This window comes from Zootoca vivipara, chromosome 3 (assembly GCF_963506605.1).
Source record: "Zootoca vivipara chromosome 3, rZooViv1.1, whole genome shotgun sequence".
Classification (NCBI taxonomy): domain Eukaryota; kingdom Metazoa; phylum Chordata; class Lepidosauria; order Squamata; family Lacertidae; genus Zootoca; species Zootoca vivipara.
Genome location: NC_083278.1, coordinates 100,783,509 through 100,802,357, shown reverse-complemented (window position 1 = coordinate 100,802,357; position 18,849 = coordinate 100,783,509). Strand labels below are relative to the sequence as shown.

General features: G+C 41.9%; 1 protein-coding gene across 2 annotated transcripts in view; it reads left to right on the top strand.

Annotated features, from left to right (window-relative positions):
• Positions 1-18,749, top strand: part of SRBD1 (S1 RNA binding domain 1) — a 188,435-nt gene extending 169,686 nt beyond the window's left edge. For both annotated transcript variants that reach the window (XM_035111184.2, XM_060273045.1), the window contains exons 20-21: positions 10,730-10,914; positions 16,546-18,749. In XM_035111184.2, coding sequence (XP_034967075.1) covers positions 10,730-10,914; positions 16,546-16,835 — 475 coding nt within the window. In that variant the 3' untranslated portion in view covers positions 16,836-18,749. The remainder of the gene's footprint in view (positions 1-10,729; positions 10,915-16,545) is intronic.
• Positions 18,750-18,849: the final 100 nt, after the last annotated feature.

Here is an 18,849-nt window from a genome sequence, read left to right as displayed (position 1 = left end):
CGTACTTAACCTGAAGTGAACTTTCCCACTGAAAGTAATGGAAAGTGGGTTAATCCATTCCAGACGGTCCGCGGAGTACTCAACCTGAAGCGTACTTAACCCGAAGTATGAGTGTAATTGGTTCTGGAAGTCCGTACTTAACCTGAAGCGTACTTAACCTGAAGCGAACTTTGCCATTGAAAGTAATGGAAAGTGAATTAATCCGTTCCAGATGGTCCGCGGAGTACTCAACCTGAAGCGTACTTAACCTGAAGTGAACTTTCCCACTGAAAGTAATGGAAAGTGGGTTAATCCATTCCAGACGGTCCGCGGAGTACTCAACCTGAAGCGTACTTAACCCGAAGTATGAGTGTAATTGGTTCTGGAAGTCCGTACTTAACCTGAAGCGTACTTAACCTGGAGCGAACTTTGCCATTGAAAGTAATGGAAAGTGAATTAATCTGTTCCAGACAGGTCCGCGGAGTACTTAAACTGAAAGTACTCAAACCGAAGCGTACTTAAACCAGGGTATGACTGTATCTGTGCGGAAATGGCACCCTGCCATAGCACATTATTGCTATGTCAGGTGTTATTATCCCGAGGATAAAGCCGAAAGGAAAAGAAAGGAATAAAAATAAATTTGAACTCAGTTTTGCAACATCGTGAAGAGACTTGGACTGAAATTAGCTGTCACCGAGGAAGGACTCGGTTCAAAACACTGAGCTCAAAACAAAAGCAACAGAAATATTTCCTACACCCAGAAGTCTCTCTCCTTCCTTCCTTCCCCTGCAATTGGTGCCTTGCTGGTTTCCCTTTCTTACTCAGTGGTGTTTTGTCTTACAAGTGGGCAAACTTTTTTGACCTGAGGACCACAGTCTCTTAGAGGCAACCTTCTGGGGCCCATATGTCAGGTGTCGAAGGGGCCAAAAGCAGAAGTGGGTGGAGCCAGGCAAAACTGAGCTAGACTTCCTATATGAAGCAGATTCCCACGTGATCTTGGGCTAGTCACCAGCTGTCAGCACAAGTTACCTTGCCTGGTTGTTGGGAAGATGTAAGAGGGCAGCGAGGGACTGTGCAAGCCACCCATATCTCCTTCTGAGGAAGAAGAGGATAAAAGCAGAATAAATAATGTACAAGGATTTGCAAATGAAATGTCTGCCTAGTGGCAGTTCTCTATTACTTCCCTTTTCTTTCCAGTCATATGTTTACATTTCCTTTGCAAATTATGCTTTTATGATGCTAGCAGTAGGTGCAGAACTCTTTATAAGCAATTATGAGGAAATAAAGTGGAGTGTTAATGCCGCTGGATATTGCCACATTTATTTGTGCTGAAGCAAGCACACAATCCCTGCATGCTCAGCTGGGTGTAAGAAGGCCGTCTTGATATTCTGTTGCCTGCAGCAGCGCTTTACTGTTAAGCTGGAAATGAAAGAGTTAGGAGAGGTATTTTAAAGCAGTATGCTAGTATGTCATTCTCATATAGCCCAGTATATAACATCACAGGGCTTAAAAAGCTCCCTTTTTATTTTTAATCTGGCAAGACACTCATTAGTTTGACAAGCAATATTTTGGGCTTTGCGGCTTATTCCCTGTAACAGTGAACTCATGTCTGAGTGCCTATCCCTTTCGAAGAGAATCTGGGCCACCTGATTCCACGTACGTGAAGGACTTCTTCGGCACATAGAATCATAGAATTGTAGAGCTGGAAGGGACCACGAGGGTAATCTAGTCCAACACAATGCAACGAATCTTTTGCCCAACATGGGACTCGAACCCACGACCCTGAGATTAAGAGTCCCATGCTCAACTGAAGTGATTTTTTAAATAAAAAAAACCCACACATTTTAACGAGAAGCCCAAAATTGCCTGATAAGAACCTATGCTGGTGGTAGCTGAGGCTAGAGAGAGGCAAAATAAAAAGAGTCTAAAGAAACCAGAAGTCAGACAAACTGTGCAAGTCTATAAGGTAAGTCTATGGTTGAGAACAATGGAGGCACAGAATGTTAGAATGCCAGTTGGAGGCAAAAGAAAAGGAAATAATCAATACTCATTTTTATTGTTGATACGCACCCCTACCTAGTCAGATGGGTGGAGATATTGTTGCTGTTGTTGTTTTGAATTCCAGTTCTTTTCCACCTTTTTTCCACTTATTTCCTGGCACATTATTATGGGCATGGCATTTTAACTATATCAGAAAGGGTGGGTAAAAGCCTTTCCACTAACGTATCCACCATAATCCTAAGAGTATCTCATTGCCAACACCCGCTGGGTTTCTGATGTGCCCTGGGTCAATAGGAGCCTGGGAAACAGCCAACTAGGAATTTTCTGACGTCTGGCAAGCAGCCTATGCCTGGTTAATAGATTACGCCCCCTCCCCCCCCAAAAAACCCCCTTTCCCATACCTTTTGGTTTACAAGGATTCAGAGTAGTGTAAATGGCGTAGGCACTAAGCTTAAGCAAAGAGAGCAAACTCCACTTCTAACTAGAAACCAACTCCACTTCTGTGTAGCACAGTAGACATCTGGTATTAACGCTAGCAGAGCTACCGTTTCAACATTCTAGTTACACGTTTCCAAACTCCCTAGTTAGTCCAGAAAGCTTGCCTTGAGGAAAGAGGCTTTTAGAAGCTCAATGAAGGGCACCTGCTTCCTTGCAGACACACACACAACCACCTATCGAGGGCTATTCCAGGCTGTTGCTATTTCGGGTTGGGATTCAGTTACATGCCAGCAAATTTGGGCAGCACAATTCAAGTTGATTTGGTGCTCTTGTGCAACTTCCCCAAAGTGTCTTGTCTCTTTACAGTAAGGAAAGGGACAGGGTTATGCACCAGAAAGTGTGGGGAAACTCTTGCTTTGACACATTGGGAAGCATGTGAGTTAAATTTCCAATATCTGAGCAAACAAATTAGGATGAATGCTGAATCCCTAGTCCGTGAAAGTGCTAATTAAAAGGCACTTGAAGGTGGTCTTGAATACCTCTTTCTGTTGTTGTTGTTTTTTCAAACTGTCTGGTAGCCTGAAAATGCAGACACTGTAACCTTATCGATTTCCAGCCAATGTCATTCTTAAATGTGAAAAGGATCTGGGGGTCTTAGTGAACCACAAGCTTAACATGAGTTAACAGTGTGATGTCAATGTCTAGGCCATGGAGAAAAGGGTAACAATTCTCCTCCCATGCCCACTCTGAATTCACCACACACACACACAGCAAAAATGTATTGAACATCATGCATAGTTTCGCCCTAAGGCTTGTTGTTTTCCATATATTCTACTCATGAATAATTGTGGTTGGGATTGCAGCCTAACCAGTCCTACTTCTCAGCCGCTATTTAAGCCCAGACGACAGAGATGAACAACTTCTATGCCTTCATTGTCACTTAAAACTATCAAGTCTTTGTAACTTTCACTATATAGAACCAACATTAGAGTGTAAATTGCATTTGTATTGGCAACCATAGTGGGTTTCTTCCCCTTAATGTTGGAATCATTTAATGTGGTCTCGTTTAATCAGATGCAAACAAGTAGCCTTGTTTGAGCTAGCTCTTCTCATACATGCATGCTAGGTTCACAAAAAGTGTTACTGGCCATCTTAAACATCAATATCTGGCTTACAGCAGTTCATTAAGATGCCCACAGATGACCTCACTTTTAATATGTGACCTTTAGTATGTGACCTTTGAAACGTTTTTCAGAGTTCATGTGTCTGTCACTTGCTAGGCCAATTTAAAATGGGATCTGCGATGTCATCTTCTTGGGGCTAACACTAAAATTAGTCCTCTTGAAGGAGGGAGGGAGATAAATACATTTTCTCCTGTGCAATATCCATTATTTTCAGTGGGATTTGCACAAGAAACATTTGGTGGTGTATTGTGTTCATTCATATCTGCAGACATAAAGTAGGCAGTTCCCCTTCTATTTTTCTAACGATTTCTCCACACACACCTTTTTTTTGTTTGTATCTAAACTGTAATTCCAGCAGGAGTTCGATATGCAGAATTTTCATGTGAGATCACTGCAGCAGACATCTCGGAGGAAAATGTTATATTCCTTTAATAATTGCCAAATACATAAAATACTTTAAAAATAGGATCTGACTCAACTATATTTGTATGTAACGTGCATTAACTCAAGTCTGGGCAATTCTTATTGTCTGGCATGACCATGTTTCTCGACTATTAATATGCATCATGTGAGTTGACACAATCAGTAAGATCTGGCTTTATGCTGATGCCAGTGAGGGCAATTGAGACTAACAACAATTGAGGTCAATTTAAATAAACATTCACACACACACACACACACACACACACTAAAAAGGAGGACATATATTTGATTCAATGTCCTCTGTGCGTGCAATCCAATTCTGTAGACTGTAGTCATTGTGTGACATTATATCATCGGTGTCCAAATTTCACTGATGTTCATTAGCCAACAATGGTTCGCGTGGGATATTTGTGCGTAGGATACCAGACTATTGTTTGATGTTAAGGAAAGATTACAGAAAGCTGCCTTATCCCAAGACACACCACTGAGTTCAGATTTCTCTACTTTAACTAACATTGGCTCTCCAGGGTCACAAAAGAGGCAATTCCTAGCCTTTTCTGGATATGAAACCTGGCACTATTTTACATGGGGAGGATCCACTCCAGCTCACAAAGCGACAGGCCTTTCCTCTACACGTACGGCACAAAGCAGTACGCAGAAGGGTGTGCAAAAACTTTGACTCTTAACAAGTACAAAGTGCGATTCAGCCTTCTCCATGATAAATCTTTGGGAGCTATAAATCCACTCTAAAAATACAGATGTAATACATAATAAAAATAAAATAGAAAAATTCCTTCCAGTAGCACCTTGGAGACCAACTAAGTTTGTCATTGGTATGAGCTTTCGTGTGCATGCACACTTCTTCAGATACATGTACTGCATACCAAAAAACACCAGTTTTAAAGACTGAGAAGTGTTGGAAGTATCAGAAGCCCACCAAATACTCGAAACGGCTGCCCCCCCCCCCGAATCAGATTTTACTGCTTTAAAGCCCAAGCATCTTTATATTAAAATTTAGGTTTTAAACAAAATTGCTCCCAAGTGGTGACTTGTTCTACCCAACTTTGATCTGCAGGCACTTTCTGTGGTTGAATTAGAAACTCCTGAAAAGAGGGGTGAGAAGCTTGCAGTGGAATCTAAAATAGTAGTTATATTTTTCAACAGACAGAATATAATCCTTATACCTTGAATGTATTGAAAAATATGCGGCAAACATATTGTGGACAATTTGACTGGGTTTAGATTATCAAAATGTATTAATACTTTCCCACTGGAAACTTAATATAGTTCTGAATTCTAATAAAGCATATTATTGTTTTTTAAGTGTCTAATACAAATCTTTCTGGAACTTAAAAACACGGGTGGCACTGTGGTCTAAACCACTGAACCTAGGGCTTGCTGATCAGAAGGTCAGCGGTTCGAATCCCTGCGATGGGGCAAGCTCCTGTTGCTCGGTCCCAGCAAGCCCACCTAGCAGTTTGAAAGCACATCAAAGTGCAAGTAGATAAATAGGTACCGCTCCGGCAGGAAGGTAAACGGCGTTTTTGTGCGCTGCTCTGGTTCACCAGAAGCGGCTTAGTCATGGTGGCCACATGACCCAGAAGCTGTACGCTGGCTCCCTCAGCCAGTAAAGCAAGATGAGCGGCGCAACCCCAGAGTCGTCCGGGAACCCCAGGGGTCCCTTTACCTTTACCTAATACAAATCTTTCTTAAGCAAAGATTTCTGCATAAGCACTTTCAAGGCAGTACATTTTCCTGGAATCTTAGGGTTGTACAGTATATTAAAATGATGAAGGAAGTCTGTATGTATGTAAAAAGCAGGCTGCAATGGCAGAACTTCCTATGACAATTAAAACAGCACGGGAAAACTATCCCGTTTCAGAGTGTGTGTATTGCAAAAGAATTGCACTGGAAAAACCAGGGGAACGTTTAGAAATTACAGTGAGGTAATGGACCCAAGCTCCCTGTTTGGGGATCTTGGTAGAGTAATATAATTTTCTTCGTCACTGCATTGCATTAGTCTACTGGGTAAGGTGGTTTTCATTAATTAGATGTAGATGTTTGCCAAAGGAAAATCCCAGAGAAAATGCTCATTAAGATAGGATGTTAAGCAGATTATGTATATTATGTGGCAAAATTGCAACATCTGGTTTATGGATTATATTTCATGCAGATTGATATTTTAAGGGTCTTGTGACATAGCTTTTTTTAAAAAAAAACCTACCGGTAGTATTTAATACTGCACATATGGGAATCTCCTTTTGTAACTTGCACAGCTCCAAGTGCCATTAATACCAGTTAATCTGGTTGGAGTATTTCCTTCTCATCCCATGCCACTATTCTCCACTATATCCTTAGGAGTATTCTTCTTCTTTGGCGATCACTCGTAGCCGAGTAAGATTGTCTTCCTTAAACATGGTTTTTAAAGTGAGTGTGTAAGTGACTATGGAGGCCAATTCTGGATCTGGACATCCTTCCACAGCGGGGACATAGGTTTCCGGGTGGGAGTTGATCCCGGTGAGGTTTTGCCAAGTGTGCCTTCCTCTTAGCATGTTTCTCCCTTTCATCCTGAGTTCGAAGTATGGCTACAGCCATACTTTACCCGTTTTATCCCTCCCTTCATTTCCTTCCATTTCCTTTGTATTTTCCTCTGTTATGGGCTCCTTGGGGCAGCACCATACCTATGTATGGTTCAATATAAATACTGGTTGTATCCAGTGGTTCCGCTTGTACTCACAGACCGTTCTTTGATCCAGCAGAACAGGGAGGGAGGCTGCTTTCACTGATTTGCCCTTGCAACACCTAGCATGCTGTTCCAAATTACCTCCCAGCCCTCTCTTGAGCAGATTTGGGGGGGGGGGGTTAGAGGAGAGATGGGGCTGCATGGGGGAAGTATGTACATGCAAAATAGCTTTCTTCCCCCTTTCTGCTGGATCAAAGAGCCTTCTGCCACTAAAGGAGCACCATTGGGTACAACCCTGTAATAAGCAATGCATGCTTGTTGATTGAAAGCTTCATATTGTCAAAGCCTTTCGGGATACAGTGGTACCTTGGTTCTCAAACTTAATCTGTTCCGGGAGCCCGTTCGACTCCAGAAACCATTTGAAAACGAAGGCACAGCTTCCAATTGGCTGCAGGAGCTTCCTGCACTCACGCGGAAGCTACAGAAGCCGCATTGGACATCCGGCTTCCGAAAAATGTTTGCAACCCGGAACACTCACTTCCAGGTTGGCGGCGTTTGGGGGCCGATTTGTTCGGGAGCCCAAGCCGTTCGGGAGCCAAGGTACAACTGTATATCACTCGATGTTGCAGTCATTAGCTCATGAGTTTCCAAGTTTAGATTTGTTACTCTTTTTAACTGGGTGAGGGAGAAAGTACATGTTCAATTTGTTAATTCTGTGTTGTTTTGGTTTTCTGGCTAATCGGTAACTGCAAAAATTCTAATTCATGGATGCACTGAGATGATATGCCATCTGTCTCCTTAGCTTCTTGTGCAAACATAATTACGGTATGACTCATGGAAACCCTCTCCTGGGGACTGAGAGACCCTCTTGAAAAGCATGGGGTACGTTGTGCTGGGGCACTGCATTTGGAGGGAAGAATAACCAAAACTTGGGTGGTGGCAGCTGGCAAAGAGTTTTGATTGTTCAAGCTACATCTGCCATATTTGGGGTAATCCCCCATCCCACGCCAGCTCCTTGTGTCGTACCCTAGAACTTCTGTGAGGGTGTCCTTGCCCCCAAAGAAGGCTTTTATTGTTCATAGGGACCGCAGGAGGGAAGAAGAGGTGGGAAAGCCCCCATACTCAGACTTACCTGGAGGTGGAACAAGGGTCCACTTGGAGAGCTTTGAATGCAGCTAAAGGAATTTGCATTCTCCCTGTTACTGGGTAGAACATTGCAGTAGAACAATGTTGTGCTTTCGATAGCTCTTCGAAAACAAGGTTTTAGAAATTGTGTATTGAACTAACGTTTAAGATTGTGCTTAGTCGTGTGCATTTATTAACATTTCAGCTGCATGTGTGGTAGTAATTGCATTCAGATGTGTACACTGCAAGAATCGTTTGCCGATTTTCTGCATCAAACATGGTCATTGCTGGAAAATCTCTAACCTGCAGAAACCTCTCTGGAAATGAAAATTTCCATCCATTCCAGTAGATATTCCATTTAAAAAACAACAACAACCGCCTATAAAAATATTATAACATGAATTGGCCGTTCATTTTCAGATCGAAACTCAAACAAATTCACAAAGAATGTGGGCAACTCAATGAATTGTGAAAACCAATCTCAATATATATGTTACAGTGAGTGTCCAAAATACGATGAATTTTGATTTGTGAATATTGATAGGTCCACTTAAACCTTAATCTCAGTTGGCATTTTCTTAAAGGGGGGGAGAGAAAGCGGGTTTGCTGCATTTATCTCCATCTACTGGAATGTGTATACAGTATGTTTATTTTTCCTTTGTTAACTTTTCCATTTAATTGTTTTTTTTAAAGCTTAGCACATGTGTATTTACAGCGAGCTTTAAATATTAATCAATGCAATGTGAGCTTTAAATATTAATCAATAAAATATTAATAAATTTAAATATTTATTAAAATAAATAAATACTCCTAAAATATGAGCATTTGGTGTTGATACAAGTGGTCAATAAACAGTTAATTGCAATTTGTCATTAGCAAGCACCTCCTCAGTTATTACAGACACAAATAAAAAGGCAATACTTGGAGAAGGGTTGATTATTTATTGTAGGCCCCTATAGCATGCTTTCCAAATATAGCCAACTGGAAGTTGCTGTTCATGGTGGCGGTGTTAATATGTGTGTTAAACATAAAAAAATCAAAATTCAAAACCAACAAAGCAGCGTTAGAGAAACATACAAACTATCACAGGCATCCTAATGTTGTCAAGTTCCAATACACCCTCCCCTTCTGCTTCCCATATATCAGAATAAATATCCAGTACTGTATTTTGACAGTTGTCCATTAACAATCTAGTGTTGAATATAGTATGCCAGTGTGTTTTGTTCGGTCCAACACAAGCCAAATGGAGTTAGGGAGAAGAGGAAGTTGCTTGTGACAAAGTCTGTTTTTCTTCCTTTCTTTTAACATATAATACCCATTTATTCTGGCTCCATTTTCTGTGACCTTGCAGTAAATTTGAGGACGTTTTTCTACACGCAAAAGCATTTCACTTTGTTCTTAGCAATGACATTTAAAAATAGAGATGGTCAATATGCATTACGGCTGAGAGGGAGCTGTCTGTTTAATATTGATTTCTGTTCCAAGTGCCCTCCAAGCACGTTTATTTGGGTGAAAATGATCTATGAAATATGTAACCAGATTAAACAGCCTCTCTTTTAAGGGGGGGGGATACATCTGTAATCACTAAGGACACTGTTGACATGGAAATGAGTGCTTCCCCTTGACTGAACAAGGCTCTATGAGGGAGCAAGAAAATGGCATTGTTTCTTTGAAGGTAGCTTTTGGTTGTTTCATTTATAATTCTGGGGTGAACAGGAAGTTGTTCAGATATTGCTAGAATTCTTATAGTCTTGCAAGCTGTCAATGATGAAAATGTATGCATGGATATATATAGTGCTGCAGTTCTGTTCAAGCAAGAGACTGGCCCATCCTCTTCTGCTCAAAATCTGGAATTCTTATAGTCTTGCAAGCTGCTAATGAAGAAAATGAGATAAGATTTAATAGGGTTTGCTCCAGAGGCAACAGGTTTGGGGAAGTCTGGTACACTGAAACTTCCCACCTAAGCAAAAACTGGTTGGTTTTTTAAAATTAATTTCCCCCCACTTTTCCAGTTTACAGTGTAGCACAGTGGAGTTTTGTCATGGCAAAGCATGATAAGAGGCCCTGAATCCATGCTTTCCCCCCCTCTCAGTTAGCCATATGTAGGAATAGACATTCCAGGTCCTGTAAAAAGCAAGCTTGGAGTCACCACCCGTCAGCTGATAGGATGTTACGTCATGATGCAAAGGGCCGGACCACCCATGAGGCGCAAGGTGAGGTGACTGCCTCAGGTGGCAGGATCCACAGGGGCAGCAGATCTGGTTTCTAAGGAATGCATCACCCGATGATGATGATGATGATGATGCCGCCTCAGTGGTAGCAACAGCAACAGCACGCTCCTTGGAGGCAGGATCTGTCGTCTCCTCAGAAGCAGCCCCCCTCCCCATGCCACATCTACAGCAGCCTCTTGGCGAATAGGAGGCACTGCTGGTCTCCTCGCACCCTTGTTCCCAATGTAGAGCTTAATTTCCCCCTTTTTCCTGATGTAGATCTTTGCTCACCCCTTCTTTCCTGGCGGCCATTTTGTGGTTCACGTCAGGTGCATCTTGGGCCGGCCCTGGACCAATAGCACTTCAAAACACTGGGCAGGGCTCTGTGCAAGGCCTATGTGGTACTTTGAAGTCCCAATGATCATCACCTGACAAAGCGAAGTTGCATTATAGGCAGGTGGTCAGCTTGTCCACCCAGAGGTGGCTCTAGGGGAGTATGACCAATGTGGTCACACTGGGTGTGGAGTTTTTGGGGCACCACAACTATGGCATCCAAAGTGAGAGATGGGGGTGGTGGAGGATATATTTCTATGCACCCCAGGCTTGAAATATTATGAACTTCAAAAAATTTCTAATCTATAGAATTTTTGCTTCGCTTTCCCTTATTTTTAATGTTTACGTATAAGGTTTTTAACGCTCATTGGAGGGAGCCTCAGCGATATTGGAAAGTCAGTCATGCGGCAAAATGTGGATGTCATAATTAATAATGAAGGGCTGGAAGGAATTGCAAAAAAGTTGAATACAACGGGGCAAACACTGCAAATAATAATCGATGGGCTAACTCAACCTGAAGGCTTTGACATCCGAAAAGGTAAGAGATTTGAAGGCATCTCCAGTTTCCCATTTTGTCTGCTTGTCTTTTTATTTATTAAGCCAGTGTCGTGATTAGACGGATGGATGGATCAGAAACTCCCCTTAAGTTGTCCGGGGCAAGAAAGCATTGTGTTACTCTGTGGGTTGGGTAGCATGTGTTAGTTTTGTAATTAAGAAATTTGAATCCCGCCTCTAAATCATGGTCCTTGAAAGCCCTAGGAGGACAGACCTATAGGTCCTCACGAATCAGAGTGCTTTAGTATGCTTCCACACAGGATGAGTTTATTGATCCCTAACCTGCTTGGGCCAGCTCTAGTGGTCCAAAATTCTTTGAAGATGGATTGTAAATCTTCTCCCTTCTCCCTGCTTGAATAATGCAGAAAACGTGAGACTGAGAAGCAAATGATTTGTGCTGCACACAAATGTAATGTTCTGTTTTTGTGGGCAGGCTGGGTTGCATGTTTCCTGAAGGTTAGGAGCTTAGATCTTTCCTACAGTGGAAAGTTATCTGTTTAGGAAATAACAATAAAGAATGAAGCATGCACTCTGAAGAACAGGGAAACAGTGGGTTGGATCCATGAAAAGACCACTGTGCCCCCCAGAATGCTCTGGGGATTTTCTGGTGCAGCCTGGGAGGTAGCATTGAGAGCTGAGTTGGAAAGGGGGAATCAGTGAAAATTGTCTTCCTCCTGCTTCTGGTAGGGTGTCCCATGAGTTAAACTCTGCTCACGGGAAGTCTGGATCCAACCCAATGAAACTAGTAAAACTTTTTTTATTTAAAAAAAACTCCACGTAGCCAATTTCTGTCTGTCATTCCCTCCACCGTGCACCTCAAAAAAATAGCAAGCCCACCAAACTCCCTTATAATGGGACTCCTGTTGCCACGGTATATATTTAGGCACCAGTAACACAGTTCAGAAGCAATTGTGCATAATTATGTAAAAGCCATATATTTTTAAAACACTCAATTACCTGCTTAGCCGAACATAAGAAAGTAAAAACATTTTGGGTTGCCAGCATCAGTGAAGAGAACTAATAAAACAAATGGGGAATAAAGCATATGGCCTTGCAGCCTATGTTTTAATTAACGCAGTGGACTGAGCAAAACTACAATCTTTTTCATGTGCAAATGTTTAACAGCTGATCATATATTTGGAGCAAATCAGGGGTAGGGGATGCAGTGGCTCTCGGACGTGCCAGGAATAGCTTTTTGTTGTTTTTTAAGAGCAGTTTGTAAAATATATATAAGTGGCTCTTGAGTCGCTGCCTAAGCCCATCTCCGCTACAACCATTAAACACTATTTACTTAGGGTTTAGGGGTTTTGTTATTTTTATTTTGGGGGAAGAAAAACACTGAAAAGTGCCTGCACTGCATAGTGTAATATTGCAAGAAGCTTAACTGTTTGGGAGTTGAGTAATTAAGTTCATTCCTCCGCTGGAAACTTTGATGTCATGCAGTCTACTGCTACCCTTGACTATATGGGGTCTCCTTCCCCGCCTTTCTTCCACAAAGCTTTCCAAAAATATTAGAAACATCCCCACTGCTTTCAGGTGACGCCACCACCTTGTATTTAAAAATAAATACATGTTTTGAGCGTCACTTTTGATTCCAGGACTTAGGATTTGAATGTGTGTGTGTGTGTGTTTTTTCTGCTGGGAAATTTGAACATGTCCCTGCTAAACCCACACTGACAGTGTGTTGGGAGACGCATAAAATTGTGGTCCAAAAAGAACAAGCACTTGGTGAAACTGAACAAAGGGAGTCTCAAGCGAAGTTCTACATTTCCTCAAAGTAGCATACAATTGGAACCGTGAAATCGCACGATGTACAATTCTTGGGATTGTACCATTTTGGAAAAAGAAAGAGAAATACCCTTTTTGCAGAAGGGAGAGGGCTTGGTTGGAATCGCATTGTGGATGAGTTAGGCCCCCATGTCAAGGGAGGTTTTGAAACGTGACACCCTAATCCTGCAGTCTGAAATTGTACCCTTGTACCATGTGCCGTATCTGAATGTGCAGATTAATGTTTGCCTAAGTCTCCCAAAGTGATTCTGAAATACCATTTACACTGAAGAGCAACGCCTTACAAATGCAGTGTTATTGTGCTGTACAGGTGGGAGCTGCAACAGAATGTTGTTGCACGGTTTAGCATCCCAGTCACCTGTGCCCAGTTCCAGAGTACTCCATTCCATCCATTTCCCTCCCCAACTTTCAAGATTGGAGGATGGATGGCGGCTAACAGATTGAGGTTGAATCCTGACAAGACAGAAGTACTGTTTGTGGGGGACAGGAGGCGGGCAGGTGTGGAGGACTCCCTGGTCCTGAATGGGGTAACTGTGCCTCTGAAGGACCAGGTGCGCAGCCTGGGAGTCATTTTGGACTCACAACTGTCCATGGAGGCGCAGGTCAATTCTGTGTCCAGGGCAGCTGTCTTATCAGCTCCATCTGGTACGCAGGCTGAGACCCTACCTGCCTGCAGACTGTCTAGCCAGAGTGGTGCATGCTCTAGTTATCTCTCGCTTGGACTACTGCAATGCGCTCTACGTGGGGCTACCTTTGAAGGTGACCCGTAAACTACAGCTAATCCAGAATGCGGCAGCTAGACTGGTGAATGGGAGTGGCCACGGAGACCACATAACACTGGTCTTGAAAGACCTACATTGGCTCCCAGTATGTTTCCGAGCACAATTCAAAGTGTTGGTGCTGACCTTTAAAGCCCTAAATGGCCTCGGTCCAGTATACCTAAAGGAGCGTCTCCACCCCCATCGTTCTGCCCGGACACTGAGGTCCAGTGCCGAGGGCCTTCTGGCGGTTCCCTCTTTGCAAGAAGCCAAGTTGCAGGGAACCAGGCAGAGGGCCTTCTCGGTAGTGGCACCCGCCCTGTGGAACACCCTCCCATCAGATATCAAAGAGAAAAACAGCTACCAGATTTTTAGAAGACATACGAAGGCAGCCCTGTTTAGGGAGCTTTTAATCTTTAATCAATTATTTTATTCTTCTGTTGGAAGCCGCCCAGAGTGGCTGGGGAAACCCAGTCAGATGGGTGGGGTATAAATACATTATTATTATTATTATTATTATTATTATTATTATTATTATTATTAGATTTACTCCAACAGTGAGTCAGCATTCCAAGCCCTCTGAGCATTCTCTGCCCTCATTTCTGGGGGATGGGGCATCTTAGGGGGGGGTTATAGTCCAACACTGAGAGGACCCTAGGTTGGGAGAAGGCAGCCTTACTACTTTAGAACTAGGGAGCACCTTATTCTGGATTCTGCCACACTTATTTATGGTCTCCAGCAGTGAATTATTATGGGAAGCTCTGTTTGCCGCCCCCCCCCCCGGTTAAGTTGCAACATATAACACAGTTGTAGCTTTTAATTAGTTACGTGTTAACTACCACAAGAGTCTTTTGGCTCAGCAATCGAGTAAAGTTTTTTTCTAATGAGGCTGGATATGAGGACCAAGAAAGCCTGCATTATATTTTACATGGCTGACTTTAAAATGTCTGGGCTTCAAAAAACAACAACCCATCATCATCATTATTATTTTTTACACAATACATAAAACAGTAATATTCATCAAGTATTCATTTATTATACAGAAATTACTTTTGTGTCAGAGGGTAATATTCTGTTTCTTTTGGAATCATATGAAGCTGTTTCATCTCTGATTGTGTCACCTTTAGCGCTGCTTTCCCCGTATTTTTACATTGTGTGTTGCCATCCTAGTACATTCTAAACCTATGTCAGCACTTGGACAAACCCTTTTGGATATCTGTTGTGCATTCCCATTGTCCTTTATACTATTTTTTCTTATACCGAAGGACTTGATGCTACATTTCCCCATTCGCTAAAGCAGCAGGATTTGCTGTTTTGTCCAGGGCTTTAATATGTGTGCTATGGCTAATAAAATTCCCATGTATACAGGTGAAACTCAGAAAATTAGATTATCGCCGAAAAGTGCATTTATTTCAGCAATGCAGCTTAAAAGGTGAAAGCAACATATGAGATAGATGCATGACATGCAAAGCAAGATATGTCAAGCCTTTATTTGTTGTGGGTAATTGTAATTATTTGTCGTTAGGTGGGTCAATTATATAGTGGTACCTCTACTTACGAATAACTCTACTTACGAATGTTTCTACTTACGAATGGAGCTCCGTCCGCCATCTTGGATGCGGTTTAGATAGGATTTTTTTCTACTTACGAATTTTTAGATAGGGTTGCTTCTACTTACAAATTTTTTCTCCCAATGCATTCCTATGGGATTCGACTTACAATTTTTTTCGACTTACAAATGTGCGTTCGGAACGCATTAAATTCGTAAGTAGAGGTACCACTGTAAATGGAATGTAAGTAATGAAATGTAATAGTGATGTTTGTTTTTGTATTATTGTAACTATTTGTTTTATTACTGTGGAATTTCCAAAAGAAAGCATTTATAAAAATTAAAATAAAAAATAGTAAGTTGCATTACTGAAATAAATGCACTTTTCGACGATATTCAAATTTTCCAAGTTTCACCTGTATATACCAAAAAGTTAATAGGTGCTGGATGAAGCTTACTCCCTAGGAGGTTTGTTGAGGATCGCAACCCTAATGAACCTTCTGTTTTGGAGATGTACACACTGTGCAGCCATGGCGGCAGCCAACCAGCTCTGAATTTTGGGGGATATGAATAGGTGTGTGTTCCATTTGTTTATAATGTCACCAGAGTGCTTTAGGTGAACTGCCTGTTTATATAGACCACAAGCACTGAAATATAATTAAAATTATAATTATGATTATACAGCTGTATTATGAGCCATCTAAAAGCAGGAGTGTGTGTGTGTACACGCACACATGCTTGAACAAACAAGAGCTGTATGCCTGGACGACCAAACTGCCCCCCTGTTTTTTGCAAGTTCCAGATAGTTTTTTGATGCTAGGTTTAACATTTAGCATGAACCACTTTGAGCAGCAAATACAAATTTTAGCAAAACAATACTCCACTGTGGTTTTGCCTCAAACCGCACCGCTCACACTGCCCTAAACTCACCCCTGAAACCACCCCAGGGTGCCTAGTATTCACAATGGAAGGAAAACTTTCTTTGGTATGGTGGCTTGCCTCCCATTGCAAGGAACAGACGTGAGAGGTGGTGATTCCAGTCTGGAGCAAAAGGTTACCATATTTTTTTTTTATTCCATTTCATGGTACAGGTCAACTCACCCTCTCCTGCTGACTATTAACTTTAAAAAAACAACAAAAAACCACCAAGTTCAAGTACAAATTGCATAAGAGACATTGCCCTTAACAGAGATGCTGGGTATATTTTCTAATTCTGTAAGGAAGCTGCCCAGAGTGTCTGGGGCAACCTAGTCAGGTGGGTGGCTAATAATAATAATAATAATAATAATAATAATAATAATAATAATAAATTTATTATTTGTTCCCCAGCCACTCTGGGCGGCTTCCAACAAAGATTTAAAATACATTAAAATACTGTACATATGAATAACAAAGAATTAAAATACATATGAATAATAAAATGATTAATAAAATACATATGAATAATAAAATCTGTAGATGGCCCATCATGCAACTTACTTGAATAACTTTTAAAAAAAGTTTCCTCTTTACGTCACAGATTTTGATAAACCTGATTTCAAGAGGAGCATCGTTTGTCTTGAAGACTTAAAAGTTGGAACTATTCTGACAGGAAGAGTTGTGAATGCTACTCTATTTGGAGTCTTTGTTGACATCGGCGTTGGTAGAGCAGGATTGATTCCCATCCGGAACATAACCGAGGACAAGCTTTCCAAAGAAAAGAAAAGGAGGAGTCTTGGCCTGGGCCCGGGAGAAAAAGTTGAAGTCAGAGTACGCGAAATTGACATTCCACGATCCAGAATAACACTGGACCTTATACGTGTATTGTGAGCAGTCTGTTGGCACTTTTCATTACAAGGGCTACTATCTTATCACGACGAGCAGAGTGCAGCTGAAAAGAGGGCCAATTCAGGCTGTCGGCAGCCTGGACCGCGATGGGGAGCCTAGAAGCTCAGGATCTGGCCAGAAATTTGCACACTCCCGACTGTATGAAACAATGCTATGATTTGTGGCAGGGTTGAGCAACCTGTGGCCCTCCAGATGTGGTTAGACTCCAACTCTGGTCCATCTCAGCTGGCATGGACAGCGGCCAGAGGTGATGGGAATTGTAGTTTGACATCTGGAGTGCCACCCCTGATTCATGATGTGGGAGGCTATATACATGGCTACTGCAGTTTGTACGAGCCAGTAAAAAATTGCGAAAAATCCAAATGGCTTTCGAATTCCAAGACGTGATTCTGTGGGGGCCCACTAAGTGTCGGAACTGAGTCTCAGTTTCTCCAGTGGAGGAAAAATCACTAAATCTAGCAATTTAAAACTGCCGGTTCATGTTTAGATGCAGAAATTCTTGATTTCTAACAGTTTCATCTTTCCTGTACTTGCATGTCTTTCCTTGCAGAGATGGACAGAAATACAATGCTGGAACAATTGAACAGGCCTTAGATCAGGCTTCCTCAAACTTAGCCCTCCAGATGTTTTTGGCCTACAACTCCCATGATCCCTAGCTAGCAGGACCAGTGGTCAGGGATGATGGGAATTGTAGTCTCAAAACATCTAGAGGGCCGAATTTGAGGAAGCCTGCCTTAGATGTATGGAATGTATTGAGCTCCAGAAACTGGTCGGCAGGTCCCACTTTTCCACTTGGCAATTCTATTAGGAAGGCTTATTAGGTCTCCCTCCCCATCGCGCACACTTTCCTGCTACCCAAGCCAACCTCACTTTTCTACTCATAATCAAAAGGCGTGTCAGAAGCCACCCTAGCTCTCACCCACGGTATCATGTAATGCTACAATGATATCATGTGATTGGCAGGGGGTTATCCTGCCCACCTGTCAAATTTGGCCCACACGGCTGATCCTGATAAAAGATTAGTTCCATGGAGCCAAAAAGGTTCCACACCCCGATATAAACACATGAAGTGGTACAACCCTGGCAGAGGTTTATTCCTGGGCATTGGTGGTTTTAGAGTAAGCATTTGTTGTTTAGTCGTTTAGTCGTGTCCGACTCTTTGTGACCCCATGGACCATAGCACGCCAGGACCATAGCACTTGTTCTAGACTTGAACAAAAACCTATTAAATTTGGGATTCCTCTTGCTTGGTTTGTTGCAGATTAAATTGTTGTTTCTGTTCAGCTTCAAAAAAGAATGTTTCCTGGATCTGTTTCTAAGATGTTTCTTTAAAAGTCAAAGGGTGGGTGGTTGCTAGTTTAGAATTTCAAAAAAAGAAGAAGTTATGTGAAAGGAAGGTTGTCTAAATCCGGGATAATTGTAGGAACTGCAGTGCCAACCTATTGAAATGAGATTTGTAATCAACAAATGCAGATTTTTTTGGTATATATTTTTAGCTGCAGGATATAATAATTATTTTTTAATTTACTTTGTTGATGAACAACATGGAAATGTTTTCATCAAGACTAGAAACTTTGTCCAATGGTATCTTTTGAAAATCTTTTATTAAAAAATGTCAACTTTATTCTTTGCTTGAGTGTTTCCCTCCATTTGTTTCATCAATTTGTTTGTTTCATTTATATAACACATTTTTCTTCCAAGGAGCTGAACCTGGCCTGTACTTGGTTCTCCTCCTCACCATAGCCCTGTGAAGTACAAGAAAGATCTTTTACAAGAAAGAAGATTCCACCTAAACATTAGGAAGAACTTCCTGACAGTAAGAGCTGTTCGGCAGTGGAATTTGCTACCAAGGAGTGTGGTGGAGTCTCCTTCTTTGGAGGTCTTTAAGCAGAGGCTTGACAGGCATATGTCAAGAATGCTTTGGTGGTGTTTCCTGCTCGGCAGGGGGTTGGACTGGATGGCCCTTGTGGTCTCTTCCAACTCTACGATTCTATGA